The sequence below is a fragment of the Miniopterus natalensis genome, chromosome 7 (assembly GCF_054644295.1).
Source record: "Miniopterus natalensis isolate mMinNat1 chromosome 7, mMinNat1.hap1, whole genome shotgun sequence".
Taxonomy (NCBI): Eukaryota; Metazoa; Chordata; class Mammalia; order Chiroptera; family Miniopteridae; genus Miniopterus; species Miniopterus natalensis.
Genome location: NC_142087.1, coordinates 2,410,885 through 2,435,061, shown reverse-complemented (window position 1 = coordinate 2,435,061; position 24,177 = coordinate 2,410,885). Strand labels below are relative to the sequence as shown.

Genomic DNA, 24,177 nt, shown 5'->3' with positions numbered 1-24,177 from the left:
ATTATTCTGTCTACTTTTCTATATGTTTGAAGTTTTCCATAACACAAAATTTTAAATATATATAGAGAAAGATTATAGTATGTCCATACAGTGGAATATTATGCAGCCCCCCAAAAAACAAAGAAGCTGTTGTATACTATTTGGGAATGAGTTCCAAGATATATTGGTATCAGGAAAAAAAGTAAGGTGCACATATGTTATATAACATGTTTACATTTATGAAAAAGGCACTCCCCTTATATCTGTATGCTCAAAAAGCATAGAATACACAGAGAATAATAACACTGGACCCAGGAAGGCCCCAGGGCTCTGCCCTTAGTTCCTCTCTCTACACTCACTCCCTGGTGATCTCTCCTGTCTCATGGCTGAACCAGGAGGCCGCGGTTCGATTCCCAGTCAGGGAACATGCCCGGTTACGGGCTCGATCCCCAGTAAGGGGCATGCAGGAGGCAGCTGATCAATGACTCTCTCTCAGCATTGATGTTTCTATCTCTTTCTCCCTCTCCCTTCCTTTCTTTGAAATCAATAAAAACATATTAAAAAAAAAAAATTAAGCCTAGGGGAAGAGATTGTTTCTATCTGAGCCTCATCCAGGGCTCAGACAATGACACAATGGCACCAACTTTTTTTCTCTCTCTGTCTCTGTTCCCCCTTCCTCTAGGTTGCTTTCATTCCTAAACAGGCTCTCTCCTCATGGTGACAAGACAGCGGCCAGCACCTCCCAGCTTACAACATCAGCAACTCCACATAATCCCCAGTTCAAGTCATTGTCTTTGATGAAGTCCTGTGCCCCTGCACCAAGCAGAGAAATACAATGCTCTGCCTACCCAGGCATAAGTCATAAGCTCACTCCAAGAGCCAGAAGGAAAGTGAGGGGACTCCCTGTAGAAACTGGAGTACTGTTGCCAGCAAAATCCAGTCACATCATTCCCCTCCATTGTGGTTTTTGGCATCTACCACACTGAGTCAAGATCGCTTTCTACAAGGCTGGTGCTCTGGTGCTCTCCTCCTAGCCTATAGGTTGAAGATACCTTACACATCTTTTTTTTTAAGATTTTTAAAAGATTTTTTAAAGAGAGGGCAAAACATCAGTGTGAGAGGGAAACATCAACTCGCTGCCTACTGCATGACCCCCACCAGGGATTGAGCCCAAAACCCAAACCCGGGCGTATACACTGACCAGGAATCAAAACAGCAACCTTTCAGTGCACAAGACAATGCCCAACCAACTGAGCCACACTTGCCAGAGCCTTACACATCTTTGATAGCACGGGGACTTGCACATGCAAATTGCTCCATAACTCTTCCTTGAGTGTACTCACCCCCAAACCTCTGGCTCACAAATACCTCCTCTTCAGCAGATTCCTGGGTCCCACAGTCCCACAGGCTGTGCACGGTCCCTGGGAAATGATTGACAGGAAACAGTCTGCAGAACTGTGATTATTTGGGATTTGTTCTTAATGCGATGCTAGTTCCTTTCTGTTTCTTTAATGCCATTTTGTACTCACGTAGTTCAAAGTTCTTTACAAACAGCTAGTAATTAATTCAATTCCATTAAAGTCAATTAATCCAGGATTAATTATAAATTTGCCCAGAGGAAGTTATTATACTTTGCTCTTTGATTTGAGTTTTGGCTTTAAAGATTCTTTTAGGAGTGAAATGGAAATTTTCCTTTTCTCTGAGGGTATCTACCTTGCCAGTGATTGTGTTAACCATGTACCTTCCTCCATATGGCCCATACTATCTTGGGATGAGATTGTCACCCAGGCCACCAGCGATGCTTCATGGCATTCCCAGCACTGAAGAGATCTGCTAAAATGCCACCTTAGCCACAGGATGAGGAAGATGATATCCTGGGAAGAACTGGCCCCAATGCAGGTTCAAATAATGGCCCTACCTCATGGTGACTGTGACTCACCATTCCTTCCATCTGCATATGCATATAATCATATTTTGCAAGACCATATGGTCTATAATAGCCAGCATCCACTCCCTCTTTGTCTGTAAGGCTCCTTGATTGTCCTAGGAGGTATCTCACTTCCTTTCCTCTAGGTTACTGTGGGTGTTGACTCCACGTTAGCTGCAAAAGTGAGCTTGAAACTCAGATCCATTCTACTGCCTTGACAATAGGTTTGGTTGTGAGCATGTGACCCAAGTTAACACAATGGGAGAAAACCCTGGAATTTTTTCCAGGGCAAGCAATACAAAAATGTACCCTCTGATACTGGACTAAAACCAGGGTAAAATCAGTTTGGGTTGCGATGGGACCCCAGCAGGGGAGCCTGGTCATGGCAGAATAAAAACCATTCAAAGATGTCCATGTCCTTGCACCTGTGAGTATGTTGCCCTACATGGTAAAAGGGATTTTGCAGGTGTGATTTAGTGAAGGATCTTATTTTATATTTTTTCTTGCCTAAATGCTCTGGCTAAAACTTCCAATACTATGTTGAATAGTAGTGACAAAAGCAAGCATCCTTATCTTGTTCCTAATCTTAGGGGGAAAAAATTCAATTTTTCATCATTGAATATAATGTGTGTTTTAAGGTGGAAAAGACTGAGTATGTTTATATCCTGTGGGAAATTATCAGGGAGAATAGATGGAAATACAGGAAAAGGAGGGTAATGGGTGGAGTGAGGCCTCTGAGAGATGGAGTAGGGCCCAGATTGTTATCTGAAACCCAGTTAGTAGGGTTACCTTGACTAGGAGGAAGATCATGTCTGTCTTTAAATCAGTATACAAGAATAACCCAGCAGTTCTTGGCAAATGGAAGCTCAGGGTGAAGAATGAGACTTGTTTCCCAATCTATCTTCTCCCCTTTTTAACACAGGAATAGAAATTTCAGTGGGGCACATTCCAGCAAAAGACTACATTTCCCAGACTCCATTACTACTATTTGATTAAGTCTGACCATTGGGATATAAGTAGAAATGATGGTGCAACTTGAGGTCAAGGTTTAAGGGAAGGAGCATACCCTCTCTTCCCCTTTTTCTCCTTCTTGCTGGCTCAAACACAGCCTTTTAGGGGAAGCTCAAGCAGTCATCTTGGACCATGGGATAGAAGGAATGTGTGGGGAATGGCAGAGTAACAAGACAAGGTCAGACAGGTCCTTATAAATTATAGAGCTCACCAGGTAGAGTATCTGCTTGGACTTTATGTAAGAATAAGTAATGTCTATCTTGCTTAGTTCACTATTCTTTTGTATCTCTCTGTTATTGCAGCTGAATTAATATCCTAACTAATATAACACTTAATTATTAATTGGACAGCTATGAGTGTTCAGCTGAAGCTGGAGACCATAACAGTGTAATGGCTCTATGGAGCCACTGAATAATTATTTACTGACATACACAGCGACCTTCATGAGTCAGTGGAGAATGCAGAGGTAGGCCTGACCCAGGCTTGTGGGTTCAAAGGTCAGGTGCAAAAGAAGTCAAGTCCAGGAGGAAAGTGTTGGAAGCTAAGTGGCTGGGATGAGTTTACCTGGACTGCAGAAAAGAGGGGTGGATGGATTGGAGGTGAAAGACTAAGGGTCATGGGAGTGAGAGAATGAGAGATTTGGCAGTCCTGGAGTTTTCACACAGCACAATTCTGGAATGTAGCAGTCCACACAATTACTTGTATATGTATCATTGTAGTAATATGGATTTTCAATACCCACAAATAAAAACCTAACTCAAACCATTTTAAGCCCAGTGTTAGTGCCATATTACATTGCAAGTAGGGAGAGGTTGGATCAGGGAAGGTAAAGGATTTCAACAGGAGTCTCTATCAGTTTTCCTCCTCTGTGTTGGTGTCATTTTCAGGCAGAGTCTTCCCATGAAGTAGCAAAGGTCACTTGGAAACCCATGTCCCAGTACATAAAAAATATAAAATACAAAAGTGTCAGGACTGTCATTGGACTGTCTCCATGTCTCAATCTCCATCTCCAGGAGGATGAGATACTTTGATAGGCCAGGCCAAGGTTCTGTATCCATCCCTGAAACAGTCCTAGGTGGTGGAGTCAACCCATCCATATCACTTGGACTCAAAGTCAAAGAAGGGTGGTTCTCTAAAAAAATCAGAGTGATGGAGCCAGGGGAAGTCAGTTGGATTCTGGGTAGGCAAAATAACCCATGTCTGCTACTGTGGGCCTCACCTGCCCTTTATTCATCTTATGTATCTCAGACACTGGCCCACCACATAGACCTCTGTTCAAATAAAAGGCACTGTCTGGCTCTGCAACCAGGTCCAACTTCTTTGAACATGGGATCTGGGGTCTGGGACTGTCAGGCAATTGATCAATTTGTGTTGTTGGACAAATTCCGTCCCCTTTCAGGGCCTGAGTTCCTTACCTATAAAATGAGAATGCTAAGCCAGATCAGTGATTTTCGAACTGCTCTTTAGCAGTAAAAAAATGCAACAGCTTTGGTAGAAGGGGAGGTAGGGGCATGGAACTGGTAGCCTATACTCTCAGCTTTTCCCCTCCCCACTCATACTGGCCACGAAAGGATTCTACAACTCTAGGGAATGTGGTTGGAAAACCACTGGACCAAGTGCTCCTATGATTCTTCTGAGCTCCAAAGTCCTTATCCTTCTACCCCTGTATTAGGCTGAAAGGAAAGCTTTCTCTTTACTTTGTGCCAAAGTTTGAGGCTTAAAATAATAAATGTAAAAGTGGTCTTCTCTCCTAACTGGACAGTACATAAAGAAGTTAGTTCCACAGAGTGCCTCATTTTGACTACTAGTTGGGAGAAAGTTTCCCTTCTCCACAGGGTGAAAGGAATTGCTATTCACTTATGGGCATTACCAGAAATAAGTCAGTGAAATGTTAAGTGACCTTCTGGGCAGGCCTAGAGGTGATAACCATAGGGTTGATGGATCACAAGCCACCAATAATCACCTCAGCTTTCCAAGGCCTTGCTTCTGCTTTTTCAGGCTCTAAAAATGCCAAAGGTTCTATTCACTGACAGAAACCATTACTAAGTCCCATAATACCCAGTGTGTAAAATACATGCAGCAAAACTGCATGACTTCAAATGTATATATGAAGGAGTAGAACCTTACTTGAATTCATAAGAATCCTTAATTGTGAGCCAGAAAAAAAAACATTTGTGAACCAGGCTGTGTGCCAGGCACTGGAGTTAAAATGATGAACACCACAAATGTGGTCTACACTCTCATAATGCGTGCAGTTTAGTGGGAGAGACAAACATTCATCCAATAATCTTGCAAATAATTAGAAACTTAGATTCAAAAGTTATAATGGAGAAGTACAAGGAGATGTGAGTCAGGAATCACTGCAGCTGGATTTGATGTCAGGTCTGTCTCAGGCCTAACACAAGCTGTTCTAAGCTCTGGGCAGGTCCCTCCCTTTCTCTGGACCTCAGTTTACTCATCTTTAAAATGGTGACATACCATTTGCTTCTGAGGAAGTCTTACCCATTCATCAAGATTTGGCCCAGGAATTATCACCTCATATCTTCCCTGGCATTCTAGGCTGTTCCAGGGAGCAAGGAGCAGGGACAGGCCTTTCCCTTCCTCAACTTCCTCCTTATCTCCCCAGGTCTTTCACTTTACCTCTCTCACTTCTAAGCTCCAAGGGCCTTCCCTTTGCCTCTATAACTTGTTTCCCAAGCCTATTTCTTCTATGAATTACTTCTTCCACCTCTGTGATTTTATAAATAATGTGCTCTTATAGCTTGAGTCTTGACTATGAATTCTTTCCTGGCCAGAACTCAAGTACTGAGGTTGCGGAACCCAGGTCTGGTCTGACCCCACCAGTCTAACAGCTGGTGCCCTTCGGTAGAAGCCAACAGTTGAACCTCTTTTAGCCTGTGTCTTTATCTGTATTAGAAATTATGCTGTCTTACAGGGTTGTAGAGTTTTGGAAACATGTTATTTACAACCAGCTTAATTTAAATAAAAAGAGATGGTGGAGGCGAGGAGAAGAAGAGGAAGCCCGTTCCCTGGAGCAGTGCCAGGGTGGGAGTGATTGGCAGGCTGGGCTGGGCCTCCCCAGGGAGATACGAAGGCTTGGGAGTCAGAAAACTGAGTAAGCAAAAGTCAAAGCTTAGGTTCTACGCTTGTTTCAGCAACTCCAACACGGAGGTAATAACTCCAGCTTCGCTGAAGGATATGACCGGCCAACGCGCAAAGCACAGGACTGCGCGATTACCACCCTGTCCCCCCACGCCCCATCCCGGCCCGGCCTGGCCCGGCCCAAGCACCTGCTGCGGGGAACGCTAACCCCTGAACACAGCCGGAAGTGGGTGGGCGGAACCACCCATAAACCAATGGACAGCGGAGGCGTTTCCGCCTCCGCCAATAGGACGCCGAACAAGGCGGGCCCTGACAAACTGCCTAGTAACGGCCGTGTGGTAACCTGGGTGCCGCGCGTGGGTTTCTCGCTCCTGGTTTTCCACGGTGGTCTTAGCTCCGGACGTGTGCAACATGAAGATTGAGGAGGTGAAGAGCACCACGAAGACGCAGCGCATCGCCTCCCACAGCCACGTGAAAGGGCTGGGGCTGGACGAGAGCGGCTTGGCCAAGCAGGCGGCCTCGGGGCTCGTGGGCCAGGAGAACGCGCGAGAGGTGGGGCTGACGGGCGGGCCTGGGGTTTGGGGCGCTGAGCAGGGCCGCAGTGGCGAGGAGCCGCTGAAGGTGGGGTGTGCGCGGGGTATCCCTCTTAAGTTCTTTAGGGCTGTGAAAAGTGACTAGGGGGGGCGGCGAGGAGGCACCTCGCTGGGACTGGGAGTGGGGCCGTTCCAGGAGAGCAGGCGACGACCCCACCGGAGAGGTTGACTGCTTGCTTCACCTCCTTGACAACAAATCTTGAGTGAGCCCCCCCTCCCCCCCACTCTGTGCCATGCTCTGTTCGCGACGATAAGGTCCCTGCTCTCATGGAGCTTACATTTTAGTGTGGTAAGAGACAGACGATAAACATTTAAACCAGTAAATAGAAAATAATTATCATATTTTGTTGGGAGCCACTTCCTGCGGGGCTTTTCCGGCTGTGGTAACAAATTTGGATTTTTGTGAGAAGGCTATGGGTATTTTTAAGTACGGGAGTGATCAACCTTAAAAAGCTCACTTTGACTCCTAAGGCTTGGGAGCTGAAGGAGGGAAGTGGGAGTTACTGGGAGGAGCAATCTGCGTTTACCGACACTCAGCATCCTTTTGACCATTGTCATTCAATCCACTTTTTTAAAGTGGCAATGATGCCAAGTTCTTTCACCTACATTATAATCACAAAACTATTCGAGCTCTTTGTATTATTATTATTGGTTTTTGCAGATTAAAAAATTGAAGGTGGGAGAGGTCATTTCACCACTTTCCACCCGGTTTAGCAGTGGTAATGCTGAGATTTGTACCCATCTGTAATTCTGACTCCCAATTTAGTACTATCTATGATATTATAGCCACCTGTCAGTTTGCTGTGCTCTAAGGTCAGATTCATGCCCCATGGTCTTGCCGTGGTTTAGCAGCTACAGAAACCTTCATATGAGGTGAAGACCCTAATTGTGCTAATAGGGCCAAAGAAAAGCCTCTGGCTTCCATTTTGAGCATCATCTTTTCAAAAAGGCAATATTGACATGGTCAAGGTGGCTTTCAAATTCTCTTTATACAGCTTCTGCTTACTAAGGACCTGTTACTGCAAATAACTAACATTGGTTGAGTGCTTTCTATGTGCCAAGCACTGTACTAAACAGCTTTATCTCCATTGTCTTGTTTTCACTTCCACCCTAATAATTGTCTCTCCCCCACTTTACTATAACACTTTTCAGACATACAAAAAAGTTGTAAGACTTGTATAGTGAATAACTGTGTGCTAAATTCTACAATTAACATTTTACTCTGGTGCTTTATCATATATCTGTTCATTTATCAATCCACCAGTCTACTTTTGCATTTCAAAGTAAGTTGCAGACAATAGTACACTTTACCCTTAAACCCTTTAGCATGTGTGCCACTGTTATGAACTTTGTTGTCAGATAAAGAAATTGTGGTTCACAAAGGTTAAGTAGGTCCAAAGTCACTCAGCAGGTAGTGGTAGAGCCAGGATTTAAACCCAACTCTATTAATAATCTAGAATCCATGCTCTTAACTCTGATGCTGTATGCCTCTGTACAACTATGAGCTTCCTGAGGATAGAGACCAGATAATATTACTAAATACTCAGAACCTGACTCATTATAAGGGCTCAATATTTATTGAGTTAATAGGCATCCTACCTCAGCTACCAGATCCTTATATGACTGGTAACATCAGCCTTCTTGCTGGCTGGTGCTTAATATCCTCATCTGAAAAATGAGAGAGTTTGACTAGGTAATCTTTTAAAGGCCCTTCCAGTTTGTACTTTTTAAATTTTAGTATTAACTGAACACACCTCTCTGGAGAGAAGTTGGAGCTTAAACTGAGGAAGATTAAGTGGGAGAGGTCCTAGTGTGTGAATGAGTACATATCCAAGGTTTGGAAAGTCTCTTCTACCTCTTGAGTTTCTCAAAGACTTTCAGTGCTGAGAATTATGACATCACAGGGTTCTATGGAAAGATCATAGTGGTTCTGTTATCTTTTTAGAAATGCAACATCTGAAGAATAGCTTCTAGGCTCTCTTAAGAGCACTGTGCTTTTCCAGGTGAGCCAGAAATGGAATATAGCACATCTGCATGCGTTTCTTGAATCCATGGTTTTGAGGGGCTGTCTTAAGTGTGGTACCAAGATACTTTCTGCAGTCCATGGAGAATAGTGGACAGGAGATGAGATGTATTCATAAGACCCTGTCAATAGGGTATAATGTCACTACCCAGAGAGAAGAGCTAAGGCAAGGAATTCGATCTTGAGGATTTGAAGGGCATTCAGTGAACCTTACAATGCCACAGATTTAACCTCATGTGCAGCATCCTAGGATAGTTAACTGATAGCCAACTAGTAGTGTATGTCATTGATTCTTAACCCTTAATGGGTTAATTTGGAAATCTGATGAAAGCTATGAATCGAAAAATGCACATGTGAACACGTACCCATAATTTTGTTTCCAGTTTCATTTTCAATTTCAGGAAATGTGTGGGCTCCTGGAGTCTGTGTCTGGTCCCCAGGCTAAAAGTCACTGCTCCCATTTGTACTCCTGTCTATCCACACAGCAGCCATCAAGATCTTTTAAAAGCAAATCATCATAACATGACACATAGCCCAAGGCCTTTTCAGTAGCTTCCCATTACAAGTAGAATAAAATCCAAACTTTAAACTTTGGACTCTAAAATTTTGTTCTGAGTTCTGGCCCCTCATCTTCCCATTTTCCTTATTCATTGTACTTGGCCACTTACCTTTCTGTTCTGTGGGCATGCCAAACTCATTTCTGGATTTTTTAATTTGCTGTTTACTTTGAATGCAACACACTCCTGTCCTGCCCAGAACTTCTCATATCAAATATATTGTCATCAGAGAGCCCTTCCCAGATCACTCTTTCAAGAGTAACCGGTGCACCAGGCACTCGCTGTCGTTACCCTTTTTTTCTTCATGGTAATGATCTTGTACAATGTCTTTGCGATTCTCTCTTCCACTGGAATAGGAGCTCCATGAGCACAAGGCTTTTCTGTCTTGTGCCCCATTGCGTCCAGCACCTAGAACAGTGCCTGGAGTGTACTGGCACTCAGAGTTAGTTGAATGAGTATGTGAATTGTTTGGACCAGAGACTGGACTTTTTCCCCCGTGATACATTTTAATACTGATTTATTATTTCCATTGTGGTGTCTAGGCATGTGGCGTGATAGTAGAATTAATCAAAAGCAAGAAAATGGCTGGAAGAGCTGTCTTGTTGGCAGGACCTCCTGGAACTGGCAAGGTACTCATTTTCTCTCATTTTTTTAATCTACTCAAGAGAATGATCTTAGTGTCTAAGCCAAATTAATTTTTTGTGTTAACTAGTCTTTGTTTAGCTAAATTGGTTATATGTATGTTTTTAAAACTAATGTGGAATAATACAATTGAGTTTCTAAAATCCAGATTATCCTGGACGACCTCCAGAGAAGAGAGAATGAAGTCTGTGGAGGGGTCTCATTGTCTCTAGAATTTGTCTCGTATCTCTTTTGAGTCTCCTTTGCTTTGGAAATACATTTCTGTTTGCCTAGGACTTCATAAAATCTTCGCAGTGACATCTTACTTGAGGAGAGAAGAAAACCAGTCAGCAAGCATTTTTCTGAGTGCTAACTTTACCCAGCACTATTCGGGCTGTGTGAGAGATGGGGAGAAAAAGGAAGAATATAGGAATCGGAGACATGATTTTTATCTTCAAGGGGCTTTCAGGGCAGAGAGAGGAAACCATGACAGCACAAAATGCTTTAGTTGAACACTAAGCTGCATGGTATTGATTGATCTTAAATGCAACTGGAAGTTGAGTAGGAGGCAGCACTGGGGGCTGGTAAAGCTAGAAGGGTTGAGTCTTGACATTTGCTCTGCAGAGTGGGGAGAGGGTTTGACTTTGCAGGGAAGAAAAGGGCCTTGCAGGCAGAGGAGGCAGTATGGCTTGTTGGGATCAATGAGAAGACTGGCTAGATACTTGAAATGCCCCAGAGTCCCTAGTCTGAGCCCTGCTTCTTTGAAAGGACCACTTGGTATAGGACAGTAGGAGCTTGGGATTGCGTTTATAAAGAAATAAGCTTTACATTCTAGCACTGGTGCTGACTTTCTGTGAGACCCAAAGAAGGTCCCTTAGCCTTTCTAAAGTAGTAGCACATGCCCTGCCTATTTCAGGTAGTTATTAAACTGGTCAGTTGTAAGATAACGACTTTAATTATCATTTGAAATCATAAATTGAATTGACGGTGTATCTTATATTAGTGTCTTATAACAGAGGAAGAAGTGCTGTGTTTGTGAAAAAGTTTTTTTAAACTTAAATGTGCCATATAAATGTGAGCTTCCATTGCTTCTCTGCAAGCAGTATGAGCTTGTCCAGTGTACTTACCATTTATTTGCTTACTACTCCTTCCTACATCTTAGACCCTTACTCTCCATTTTTCTTCTTCCTAAAGTACATCAATTAGAGTTCCTTCTAGAAGTTTATTAGTGGCAAAGTCAGGTTTGTATTTATTATGCTGCCCTTGTTTTGAAAGGAAGTTATGTTAGATGCATAGTTCAGTTGACAGCTATTTTCTCTCAGTACTATTTCTCTCAATGATATGTGCTACTTGTTGGCTTCTTTTTTGCTTTTGAGAACCCTAATTTTGAGGACTTTGGCTTTTCTTTCTGGATGTTTTTGAGGTATTTTTGGCTTTTGTATTTCACTATGATATGTCAAAGAGTGAATTTATTTTTATTGGGCTTAATATTAATTGTGCTTTCTGAGTCTAAATATTATGTCTCTAATGGGTTCTGACAAATTGTTAGCCTTTATGTCTTCAGATATTGCCTTTCCCTGCTAAGTTTTACTGCAAAGGTTCTCAACCTGGGGTGGTTTTACCTCCCTCCCCCCAGGGACATTTGGCAATGTCTAGAGACATTTTTGGTTGTCCTAACTTGGTCAGGCGGGGAATGCTACAGGCATCTTGTGGGTCAAGGCCATGGGTACTGCTAAACATCCTACAGTGTGCACAGGGTAGTCCCTACAACAAGGAATTATCCAGCCCAAAATGTTAGCAGTGCCAAGATTGGGAAACCCTGGGCTAGAGCTTCTTTTGTCTTCATCCTTCAATCTCTTCTTCATATTTTCTATCTTTTTTACTTTGCTGCATTCTGGGTGATTTCTTTGTTTTTTTTAATCCTCACCTGAAGGTATGTTTTTATTGAGTTTTAGAAGGAGAGGAAAGGAGAGGGAGGGAGGAAAGGAGAGAGAGAGATAGAAACTTGGATGTGAGAGAGACATATTGATCTGTTGCTGCCTGCACATGCCCTACCAGGGATCGAACCCACAACCTGAATATGTGCACCTGACTGGTGCACAGGACAAGGCTGCAACCAACTGAGCTGCACTGGCCAGAGCCTGGGTGATTGATTTATTTTTTTCCCATTACCAGTTGAGTGATTTCTTTAGACCTCAGTTCCAGTCTAATTGCCTTTTAAGCTATGACTAAGCTGCTGTTTAATCCAATCCATTGAGTATTTTTTCTTTTTCATTTTGAAAAATTTGAAATGTACAAAGGATTTGATAGAATAGTATGATGACCCTTTTTATACCCTACTTATAAATGACTAATTGTAAATATTTGTGTCATTTGCTTTTTCTTTACTTAGTTCTGAACTGTTGGAAAGTAAGTGCAAGGACATTTTTCTACATTACCAGGATACTGTCACCATGCCCAAGAAATATAATGTTGTTAACAGTATTAGCAGATACCTAATTTATGTTAAAATTTCTTCAAATCGTTCCAGTGTTTGGCTGTTTCATTTTTTAATATTTTAAAATTTAGAATATAATCAAAGATCACATATTGCATTCATTGTTATGTCTCTTTTTATCTAGAACAGTTACTCTCCCCAGAATTTTTTTCGTTTATGACATTGACGTTTTTGAAGAGTCCAGGACAGTTAATTTGTGGAATGTCCTACCAGTGTCCTATAGGGATTGTATTATATTAAACACTTTGTATTATATTAAAACACATTGTATATTAAACACTGGCACAACACTACACAGATGATGCTAAGTCCTCCCATTGCTTCACAACATAAGGCTGAGGCCGAATTCCACTGTGAAGGTACTGGTTCCCTTTGTAACTAATGAGTGATCTGTGAAGTGACATATTGAGGTGTTGCGAATAGCCTTTCACCCTGTGGGTCATTGATGGTCATTGTATATCAGTTATCACATTAGTGGTTGCAAAATGATTTTTTAATTATTATTAAATATATTGGGTCACATTGGTTAATAATAATATATACGTTTCAGGCGTACAGCTTTGTAATATGACTTCTGTATACTCTTGTTTGGCCACCACCTGAAGCCTAGTCTCCTTCTGTAACTATATATTTGAACCCTTTTACCCTCATCATCATCCTCCCACCCCCCTTCCCCTCTGATAACCACCATTCTGTTGTCTGTATCTGTTAGTTTGTTTTTTTGTTTGTTCATTTGTTGCTTTTTATTTTATATCTCGCATATAAGTGAAATCATATGGTTCTTATTTTTTTCCATCTAACTTGTTACACTTAAACATGATATTCTCAAGATCCATCCATGTTGTTGCATATGGCAATATTTCATCTTTTTTATGGCTCAGTAGTATTTCATTGTATATATGTACCATGTCTTCATTCAGTCATTCATTTCCATGTCTTGGCTATTGTGAATAATGCTTCAATGAACATAGGTGTACATATATATCTTTATGAATAAGTGTTTTCAAAATTTTCAAGTAGATACCCAGAAAAGAAATTACTGGGTCATATGGTAGCTCTATTCTTAATTTTTTTAGGAACTGCCATACTGTTTTCTATAGTGGCTGCACCAATTTACATTCTTACCAGCAGTGTATGAGGGTTTCCTTTTCTTCACATCCTCTTCAACATTTGTTATTTCTTGTCTTATTAATAATAGAAATTGGTGATTTTCAAAATGTCATTTTTTCTACATATTTTAACTTGCTTTTTTGTTTGTTTTTGTAAAGATGAAGCACCCTGGCCCCTTCCAAAGTTTTTTTGTTTTTTCTTTTAAATCTGGCTATTTTTTATAACCTCTTGTTCCTTGTTCATGAAACAGTGTATTCCTTTTTCTTTTTTCTTTCGTATTCTATATTTGCTTTTGTAATCATGTTTGATCAATCTGTGAGGCTAATCTCCTAAAGTTAGGACTGAGTGCTTCCTGTGAGGATTTGTGAGAGCCCTGCTATGCTACCAGTCCAGGGCACTTGATGTGAATTTTGTGATGTGGGTTTTCTGGCCATCAGGTAGTGTAAAGACCAATCCTAAATCTGTTTGTGAGCATGCTAGGGAGACTTTCTTTCCTCACCCAGAGCTAAGGCAATACTGACAAGTTTATACCTTGTACCTCAAGATTTTTTTTTTATGGCCCACCTTTTCTGTGTGGCCCTTCAAGGATCCTTTTTATTGAAGGGTTTCTGCCTTAATGCCACACCTTACTGGGTTTCTGGTATCTGCCAACCACCCTTCAAATTTTCAAGGCAACAGAGGTTTACTACTCTGGGTTTATTATTATTTGTTTATGGTTAGGTGTTTTGTAACAGGAAGGATTTTCAATGGCTCTAGTGTGCCATATTTCTGGAAGCATAAGTCTTTCATTTCTTTTGTAATATTATGCTGTTTTCCTCTTAGGAAATATGAGAAGTTTTCCACACTTACAGGTTTGTCCAATTCCTTTTCATGTGTATGAAGGCATGTGGTAACTCTCCTGCATTATAGTATGCTGATGGGCCCCAAAGTTAAGGCAATTTAACTGAGTGACAGAAAAACAGTGCTTCTTTAGAGATGCAAATACATTGTTCAATATAGATGTTACATATTTGAGGACCTCAACCCATTAATAACGGCTCTTTTTGGGTTTTAGAAAAAGATGTTCAGATGAAATTGAAAATAAAGTAGATTTCTTTAATCTTTTGTCAACCACTTCTTTTATGTGTGCCACTTGCATGGGGGTGGGCACAAAGAAAAAATGTGTTTGACATTGGGGTTTGCATCCTGGCTCTGCTGCTTGGTAACTGTTTGACCTGGGCTGAGTTGGTAACTTCTGAGTTTCAGTTTCTAAATCTATAAAACACCAACTAGATTATCAAGTTCATAGGTTAGTTGGGAAGATTCAATGAGATCTCTCTTGTAAGTGACCTAGCACTATATATAGTAGGTGTAGGTATAGTAGCCATGTCATATACCTGTCTTCTGGGAGCTTTTAAATGGAGGAAACTAGACACACCTGAAACATTTTTTTCTTCAAATACTTATCATATTTTAATGGAAGTATATTAATCATCTCTTCTGCATTAAGTAGAGATAGGGGGATGCCATAAAATCAGATACAGTCACTGTCTTTGAAGTTTGTGACTGAGGGTAAGGGAATCGGGCCTATAGAGATACCTGGATGAGAAAGGAGTGCCTGAGAAGGTGACAGGATTTAGATAGGAGGTGGGCATGGCCAGCCTGTGAATCCCATTGGGAAGCCTGGTGTTAGAGTGCCACTCCTCTCAGTGTGCCCCATCATGCTCAGATGCTTGTTGAGGAAAGATGAAAATGGCATTAAAAGGTCATGGCATTTCTCAGTCCTGTACCATCTTTAAAGGACTGGCTTTTCATACCTGATATTTGACCATACATCTATTAAGTTGGCTTCTGTTTAGCATTTGACAACTGCGGTCATCTCACCAAAAATCAACTTTTAGTTTTACTAGGGCATGTTCAAGTGTAATGTAAGACCAGTCTATAGCTTCAGAATCCTATCTCTTGTATTCATTATGTGTGGGCACTTAATATAAAGTGAACATCACATAATTTATTGATTTCTGATGGGTTGTCTTCCTGTACCTGTATAAACAAAGACCCAATAGTGGTGTTCTGAGTGATTAGGTCAGGACCCTGTTTTAATAGTGAGGAAACAGTTTTGGAAGACTATACTAATTATAATGGGAATATGATCTCTGTAACCTTGCTGCTGGAGTTTAAGTCTACACTCCTCCATTTTCGAGATTATGGTACCTAGGATGTGTCTCAGTTTCCTCATTTGAAAGTGTTGAGAATAGTAGTATCTAATTCATAGGGTGAGTGGGAGGATCATGTGAAGCACTTAGAGTTGGGACTGCACTGGGTCTCAATGAATGATAACTTGTAATTACAGGGATGATTAAAAATGCCATTTAGATGATAAATCACAGGAGTCATCAAACATTTATTGTGTGAAACATGCCAAATGATGTTAAAACTAAAAGGACTAGGTTTTCATTTGTTCCTGGTTAATAATTTTTTTTATTATGTATGTCTCTGATTGATCATATTTTCAAGAATGTAAAACAAGTACGTTTTCATTGTTTTCTGTAGACAGCTCTAGCTCTGGCTATTGCTCAGGAGCTGGGCAGTAAGGTGCCTTTCTGCCCTATGGTGGGGAGTGAAGTTTATTCTACGGAGATCAAGAAGACAGAAGTGCTGATGGAGAACTTCCGCAGGGCCATTGGTGAGTATCATGTTTGTGGGAGGAGGACTTCTTATTTGCATGGTGCACTGAAGCCTTGTGGTTGTAAAAAAGACTTGATGATTTGTATCTGTTGCACTGCTGTTTTTCTTTTGGCATAATTAGTGTTATTTTGCAAACAAAACAAAAACCCAGCTTTTGTAATTGAGGTGCTTTAACAATCAACAAATGTGGGCCCCCAGCTATGGGGCTGGGGTTCTTAACCTGACAAAATAGATGTGGCTATAAAGCTAGTTTTAAGAGACAAGTCAGGCCCTGGCCAGTGTGGCTTAGTTGGTTTAATGTTGTCCTATACACCGAAAGGTTGCTGGTTTGATTGCTGGTCAGGACACATGCCCAGGTTGTGGGTTCAGTCGCCAGTTGGAGTGCATATGGTAGGCAACCAGTCGATGTTTCTCTCTCTCCCTCTCCTTTCCTCTCTTTCTAAAAAATCAACATATTTTTTAAAAAGTGCTTTAAAAAAAGAGAAACAAGTCAGATTTTCCTGGCAGCCTTTTTATGCTTTTAGAGATGACTGTCCACTGGAAAGGTTTTGAACTTAAGCCAAAAGCATTGTGTGTCATGCTGCCAGAGGGCCCCTGGTTCTGGATGTTGAGCCAGAAGAACTGTGATCTGTCAGAGAGTGATGATACTGTTTGGTCACTGGCAGAGCTTTGAGGCTGGCAGTGCCAACCTTGTGGGGTTACCATATTGAGTGTTTGTTATGTGCCAGGCCGCTGCATTGATTATAGCTTTTCCCTCCACCAAGAGGAAGCTCTTAGTCTCATTTAGCATCTTATAAAGCAGACTTAGAAAGTTCAATAACTTGTCTAACAGTGACCCAGCTAGTAAGTAGCAGAGCTCTAGTTTTAACCTAATTTGTCTGATTCTAGAGCCCATGCTTTGAAGATCTGCTGTGAGGAGAACATGGCCTCTCTCCCGAATGTTTCCCTCTTGCTAGCTAGGACTTGTGGGGCAGGCTCCTAGCCCCATTTCTTCTGTCCTAGCTCTGGGAAAATCTCAGCTTCCCTCACATCTACTTGTAGAAATCGTTTATTCCTTTTAAGCTGTTAAGAAATATTTAAGGTGTCTCTGCACATGTAGGAGTCTGTCTCTAGGATATAATTAGTTACTGAATCATGAGTTATGAACACTTGTCAGTGCCTATACCATTTTCCAGTCTTTTTGATGGTCAAAGGTAAATATTCTGAAGAAGGAAGTTTACTAAAATACTTCAAGGAACCCTGGCTGGCGAGGCTCAGTTGGTTGAGCATCGTCCTGTGCACCAAAAGGTCATTGGTTTGATTGCTGGTCAGAGCACATGCCTAGGTTATGGGTTGGATCCCTGGTCAGGGTGTGTGCAGGAGGCAACTGATTGATGTTTCTCTCTGACATCAGTGTTTCTCTCTCCCTCTCCCTTCCTCTCTCTCTCTAAAGTCAGTAAAACATATTTTTTTAAAAAGTAGAGAAAAATAATTTTAAAAAAAACTTCAAGGAGATTATGAAAGCTTAAGAAAGAATAGATTTATCTAGTTCAGGATCCTTGCCTCAGGACAGTTGAAGTCTAATTTAGGGGTAAGATCCTACAGGGCCTTATGCCTTGGTTAGGGCTTTGACTTTTTTGCTGAGTGAAAGGAGAAGTAACTAGAGAATAGTTTTGATTTTATAAGAATCTCTCTAACTGGGGCATAGAGAGTGGACAGTAAGGAGGGCGAAGGTACAAGTAGGGAGATCATTAGGAGTCTGAGGAAGAGATGGTGATAGTTCGACCAGGGTGGTGGTGGTAGAGGTGATAAATGGTTGGATTTGGGATATAGTTGAATGATAAAGCTGACAGGATTTCCTGAAGGATTAGGTGTTGGGACTGAAAGAAAGAGAGGAAGCAAGGATGTCAGCCTCCTCTACCAGGTTTTGTCATTTTGGGAGATGGGAAGGAGCAGACTGGATAGTCATTAAATGTCTACTAGCGATATAGTGGGCAACAAAGATTGCCCCAGTTGCTGACACATAGTAGGTGCTCAGTGAAGTTTTTCTGACTGAGAGATGGGGTAGACTTTATTTACTTATTTATTTTTTTAGATATATCTTTATTGATTTCAGAGAGAGGAAAGAAGAGGGAGAGAGAGAGAAAAAAACATCAATGATGAGAGAGTCATTGATCGGCTGCAACCCACAATCCGGGCATGTGCCCTGACCGGGAATCGAACCCCGATCGCCTGGATCCTAGGTCGATGCTCAACTGCTGAGCCATGCGGCGGGGCAACAGGGTAGACTTTAAAGCAGAGAGAAAACAGAAGCCTTTAGCTAAAGTAAGATAGCCCTTGGTCTGTGTCTGGCAGTAGACATATTTTGTTTGATTTACACAGTGTTTTTAAAAATAAAATTTGAATTATGTAGTTGCCAGTATTTAGAGATTGGGAGATGTCATATAAAGTCCTTCTTTCTGGCTTCTTGAAATGAGCTTTCATTTCCACCCAGCAGCAGTCGATCAAAGCAAAGTGAGTGCTCTCCTTTTCAGAGCAGATGCACTCCAGCTTGCCCCAGTCTCCATGAGACTTGCTCTCCTTCTTAATGTTTCTTGCTAGGTCCAGGTAAGCACTAGGGTTTGAGACTCTTGCTTTAGACCAGACACACTGTAAACTGTGTCTCTAGGCTGCTTTGTGTTTCTTGGAATGTGGACCATTGTTTTTTTTTTAATCCTCACCCAAGGATATGTTTTTATTGATTTTAGAGAGAAAGGAAGGGAAGGAGGGAGGGAGGGAGGGAGGGGCGGAGAGAGAGAAACGTGGATGTGAGAAACATCAATCAGTTGCCTCGAATACTCACCCCAACCGGTGATTGAGCCTGCAACCTAGGTATGTGCCCTGACGGGGAATCAAACCTGCAATCTTTTTGGTGTATGGGACAATGCTCCAACCAAGTTACCTGGTCAAGGTGGAATATGGACTTTTTTGAACTGCAAAATATTTCTTATTGGAAATGATTTTATATTTATTTTTTTTAAATATGTTTTTATTGATTTCAGAGAGACGAAGGGAGAGGGAGAGAGAGAGAGAAACATCAGTGATGAGAGAGAATCATTGATTGGCTGTCTCCTGCATGCCCAGGATGGAACCTGCAACCAGGGCATGTGCCCTGACCCAGAATGGAACGGTGATCTCCTGGTTCATGGGTTAACAGTCAACCACTGAGTCACGCCAGCCAGGCTGGAAATGATTTTTTATTACAAAACTTTGGATTTTTTGGTGCCCATTTAAAACTGAAATATAACATACATATAGAATAGTATATAAAACATACCTATTAACAAATAATTATGAAGTAAACGCTTATGCAGTGACCACTTAACTCATGATACAGAACACAGCCAGCACTGTAGATGTTACTCATGTCCTCTGTGGTCACAGCCCCTCACATTTCCCGTGTGTACCCACAGAGTGCGAGAGGTATGTGGCAATGGCTTCTGTGGTCATCATAGCCTTGTACACCCTGTGTGTATCCCTAGACAGTGTGGTTGAATTTTGTCCTTTTAAACTTTATCTAAACGGAACCTACTCTAGGTGTTGTGTCTTGCCTTTTTAGCAGCATTTGTATTTGTAAGGTTTAGCCCTTGTTACTACATGATGTGCTGTCCTTGGACTTCACATTGTTATCTGGAAAAACAGTGAAAATGGCCCACAGGATCCACTTCAGGGTTTCAAATCTTTTGAGAACTTTTAAAGAATTTAATGAACATGTGCCATAGATTTAATTTAACTCATTAATTTATGAGATAACCTGTAAGATGTTACAACTGGTACAAATATGTGTACTTATAAAATGCCTTTTTATGTATTTGAAAAATACTTTTCTGACATTGATAAAATCTGACAAAACTGACCTTTACATGAGTGCATGTGTTTAGGTTGCTTAAAGTCAATTTAAATGCTTTAACATTTGAAAAAATAGAGATAAATTTCCTAGGCATAAGTTTTGTGATTTGTCCTTTTTTGGGGGGAGGGGAGCACCACAGTTCTTTTGATGGCAGCCAGGTGAAGACAAATTTCTTGATCCTGCAGCAGAATGAAAAGGCAGGTCATTGACAATCTTCAAAAAGGAACCCTGCCCATCTTTCTCTGCCTTTGAGTTTCTGTGAAGTTGGCGGGGGGGTGAGGGGTGGCGAGGAAGCAGTAAGCTGACCAGAAATAAAAAGCAAGGAGTCTGTGCTGTTTCCTTGATGTGATGAAGGTCCCTGTCAGGGATTTAGAAACCTGAGCCAGCAGATGAAACCTGTGTCATTTGCGTTGTCGTTGCCAGAGATAGTGCCAGCTCAGCCCCTTTCCTGGCTAACAGCCTGTTTCATTGTCTGCAAACCATATCCCCTGTCTGCTTGTCAGCACAGAGCAACTTCTAAACAAATATGGGACTAGTGAGAGATGGGAATGCCCTTTTCCCCCCACTCGAGGAATTTCATGTCCTAGCCTTCTAACAGTAAATATAGGGAAACATTCTATTTGGAGGAATTTATCTCTGTGGGATATAAAAGTTTTGACTTAAAAATCAAAGCTCAGCCCTGGCCAGGTAGCTCATTTGGTTAGAGCATCATCCCATGCACCAAAAGGTTTTGGGTTTGGTTTCCTGTGTGATCACATACCGAGGTTGTGGGTTTGATCCCGTTGTGGTGCATACAGGAGGCAACCGATTGCTGTTTCTCTCTCACATTGATGTCTGTCTGTCTCTCCCTTCCTGTCTCTCTGAAATCAATAAAAAAAACATGTCTTTGATGAGAATTAAAAGAAAAAATTAAAAGTTCATTTAAAAAGTACAGAAGTTTCCAAGTTTGTCACAATCCTCTGATACATTCATGCTGTTTAGAAAATTTTTTTCTTGGTGTTCAGGAACTAAGAATTTGGTAAGGCAAAAATGAAATGCAACCTATATTTTGGAGCTATTCCAAAACTTCCATTTGTAGGCTATCAGATTGAATGAAGGTAGAGTAAGACTTTTCCTTAACTTTAATATCTGAGAGAGTCTTTGCCCAAATTGAGTTTCTGGGGAAAGAAGTCAACCAACCCAATGATAAGATAACGACCACATTTAAAAGTGAGAAGTGACTGACACCATTGGCAGTGTTTCTTTTTGCCATTTGGGTATTTCCATATCTGAACAGCGGTGGCTTGATGGTGAGGACACCCAAACCATATCAGGGCTTCCTGCCATCAGAAGTTGTTTATGTCTCCACATTTTGAGAATGGAGTTCATTATTCGTTAGATAAGTGGTTCTCAGCTGTGGCTATACATTGGGATCATCTGGGGAGCTTTAAACTAATACTATTGGCAGGGTCCCAACCCCTGAGATTCAGAGGTAAGTGGTCTGAGTGTGGCCAGGGCATGAGGAATTGTAGAAGCTTGTCAGGTGTTCTAAAAGGTAAGAGCTGTGACTGTAGACTCCAGCTAAGGCTTAGAGCAGTGTTTCCTAAACTTAAAGCCATCAGTGTTCTTCCTTTACTGGGTCCCACTAGTATTATTTATTTAAATATTTATTTTTAAGGTGACTTGGTAATTTTGTGCATACATACATAAAAGTACATGGATCATAAATATATATAGTTTGGTGGGTTATCATAAATTGAAAACCCACCCAGTGAAGAAAAAGAAATTTGCACATACCCTAAAGTACCTTTCATGTCCACCTCAATCTCCATCCTTCCTTTTTTTGCCAAATTAATGGCTGTTTTGAGTCTAACATTATAGTGTAATTGTACATGTTTTTGAACCTCAAATGAATACAATTTTGCAGTGTATATTCTGCAGTGTTTGGCTTCTTTCTCACAAAGTTATGTTTGTGAGATTCATCCATGTTGTTGCATGTGGACGTAATTCTTTTTCATTGCTCTGTTGTATGAGTAAACCACAATTCAGTTGTCTCTTCTGTTTACAGACAGTGGAGTTTTCTCAGAGTTTGGCAATTAAGAACGATGCTTTTATGACTATTACTGGCTGTATCCCTTGGTGCACATATGTACTCATGCCTAGTAGGTATATATCTAGGAGTTGAATTGCAGAATCATAGGATATTCATGTGTTCAACTTTAAGAGATAATACCATGTTGTTCTTAAAGTATTTATACCAGTTTATACTCCCATTAGCAGTGTTACCTTCCTGTTGTTCTGCATGTTCACCAACTCTTGGTGTTATCAGCCTTTAATTTTAGTGATTCTGGAGGTTGTAGAGTAGTATTTCATTGTTTTTTCTTTTTTTCCTTGTTGGTTTCTTTTTTGTGAATCCTCACTTGATATTTTGTCTACTGATTTTTAGAGAGAGTGAAAGGGAGGGAAGGGGAGAGAGAGGGAGTGAGAGTGAAACATCAGTGTGAGAGAGAGAGAGAGAAAGAGAGAAACATTGATGAGAGAGGCACATAGATTGGTTGCCTCCTGCACACACCCCAACTGAGGCCTGGAATCGAACCCGCCACCCTTCGGTGCCTGGGTCGACACTCTAACCGTTGAGTCATATTGGCCAGGGCTTCTTTTTCCTTTTTAAAACTTTTATTTTGGAAATTTTCAAATGTGCAAACAGTAGTCAAGTGGTATGATGATCCTCATCCTCCCCTAATGTCCCATTACCAGGCTTCAGTTCACAATTAATCTTGATTCATTTATTCCCTCCCAGATTATTTTGAAGTTAATTGCAGACTTTTTAAAAATTCATAAATATTTCAGTATGTATCTCTGAAAAATAAGGACTTTAAAAAAACCCATAATACCATTATCATACCTAGAAAAAAATGAACAATTAATTCCTTAATACCGTCAAATATCTAGTTAGTATTCAAATTTCTAGTTGTCTTTCATCTATGGGTTTCATTTACATTTCAGGTTTTTCCTTTGGGCAAAATATAAATTATGTGGATACTAGGCTCATACCCAAGGGCTGGCAGAGAGGGAAGGGTGAGGTCAGCGGCACATGTTAACTGCAGGGGGAAAGGACAGAGCAAGTGCTGTGGAAAAGGTTTTCAGTGAGCTGAATCCTGTGGGGTGGCGGGCAGAAACAGGCCACAGAGCCTGAAAACTTAGACTCCTGTCCTGGGTCTACCACAAAGGAGGAAAGGACTCTGCTTCCCCTCTTAAAGCTGACATCCCATCTGTAAAATGAACATAAAAAATACTTACCCACCCTGGCCGGTTTGGCTTGGTGGTTAGAGTGTCGGCCGGTGGACTTAGGTGCCCCAGGTTCGATTCCGGCCAAGGGCATGTACCTCGGTTGTAGGCTTGATCCCCAGCCCCGGATTGGAGCACATGCAGGAGGCAGCCAAGTGATGTGTCTCTCACACATCGATGTTTCTCTCTCTCTCTCTCTGAAAAGCAATGGAAAAAATATCCTTGGGTGAGGATTAAAAAAAGAAAAAAGAATACTTGTCCTGGCTGTTTCACAGGGCTAGGTTGAAATGAGATGTGATGATGCACACCTCTTGTTCGCTATTCCAGTGCAGGACCAAATGAGGTAGTGACATGCAAGACATAGATTGACCGAGAGGGCTGCTTATACAGGCGAAGAGGCCCTGCAGTCACAGGTTTATAGTTTATTCCTGCTGCTGTGGTCTGCCAGCTTTCCCTTCAATTTAAGGACCCCTTCTGTATACATCTTCAGCTAGTATGCCCGAGGATGTTTCCCTCCTTGCCTTTGAATTGATGGCAGGCACAACAACTTAAAATGGCTTTCTTGTTGATGTGTTTAGAATCTTCTGAAAATGGATTTAACCGTTAACTTACCTGTGGCACACCTGTGGTTTCAGAGAAACTTGTTTGCATCCCTTAACCCAGACTTTTGGAATTGGAAAGAGGGTTTGTGTGTGTGCGTGCACACGTGCATGTATGTCTGTTATGTGTTTTCAGAGAAGCTGTGTTCAGTGATGTGTATTGGTTTTCCTGTTTTAAGAAAACCTTCATTTACTAGTAATTATCATTGCTTTATTAGAAAATTCCAGTTTCCTTTTCTCATTTTAATGTAATGTTATTGAGGCATAATATATATATACACATACAGAAAAGAACATAAATCATAACTATAGACCTAAGTGAGTTTTTGTAAAGTCAACACACTCATGTAACCAGC

The 24,177-nt window shown here is 41.3% G+C and overlaps 1 protein-coding gene across 1 annotated transcript in view; it reads left to right on the top strand.

The window, feature by feature from the left end:
* The first annotated feature begins 6,328 nt into the window (after positions 1–6,328).
* RUVBL1 (RuvB like AAA ATPase 1) overlaps positions 6,329–24,177 on the top strand; it is a 38,463-nt gene continuing 20,614 nt past the window's right edge. The window contains exons 1-3 of the mRNA XM_016197334.2: positions 6,329–6,571; positions 9,735–9,821; positions 15,953–16,085. Coding sequence (XP_016052820.1) covers positions 6,431–6,571; positions 9,735–9,821; positions 15,953–16,085 — 361 coding nt within the window. The 5' untranslated portion in view covers positions 6,329–6,430. The remainder of the gene's footprint in view (positions 6,572–9,734; positions 9,822–15,952; positions 16,086–24,177) is intronic.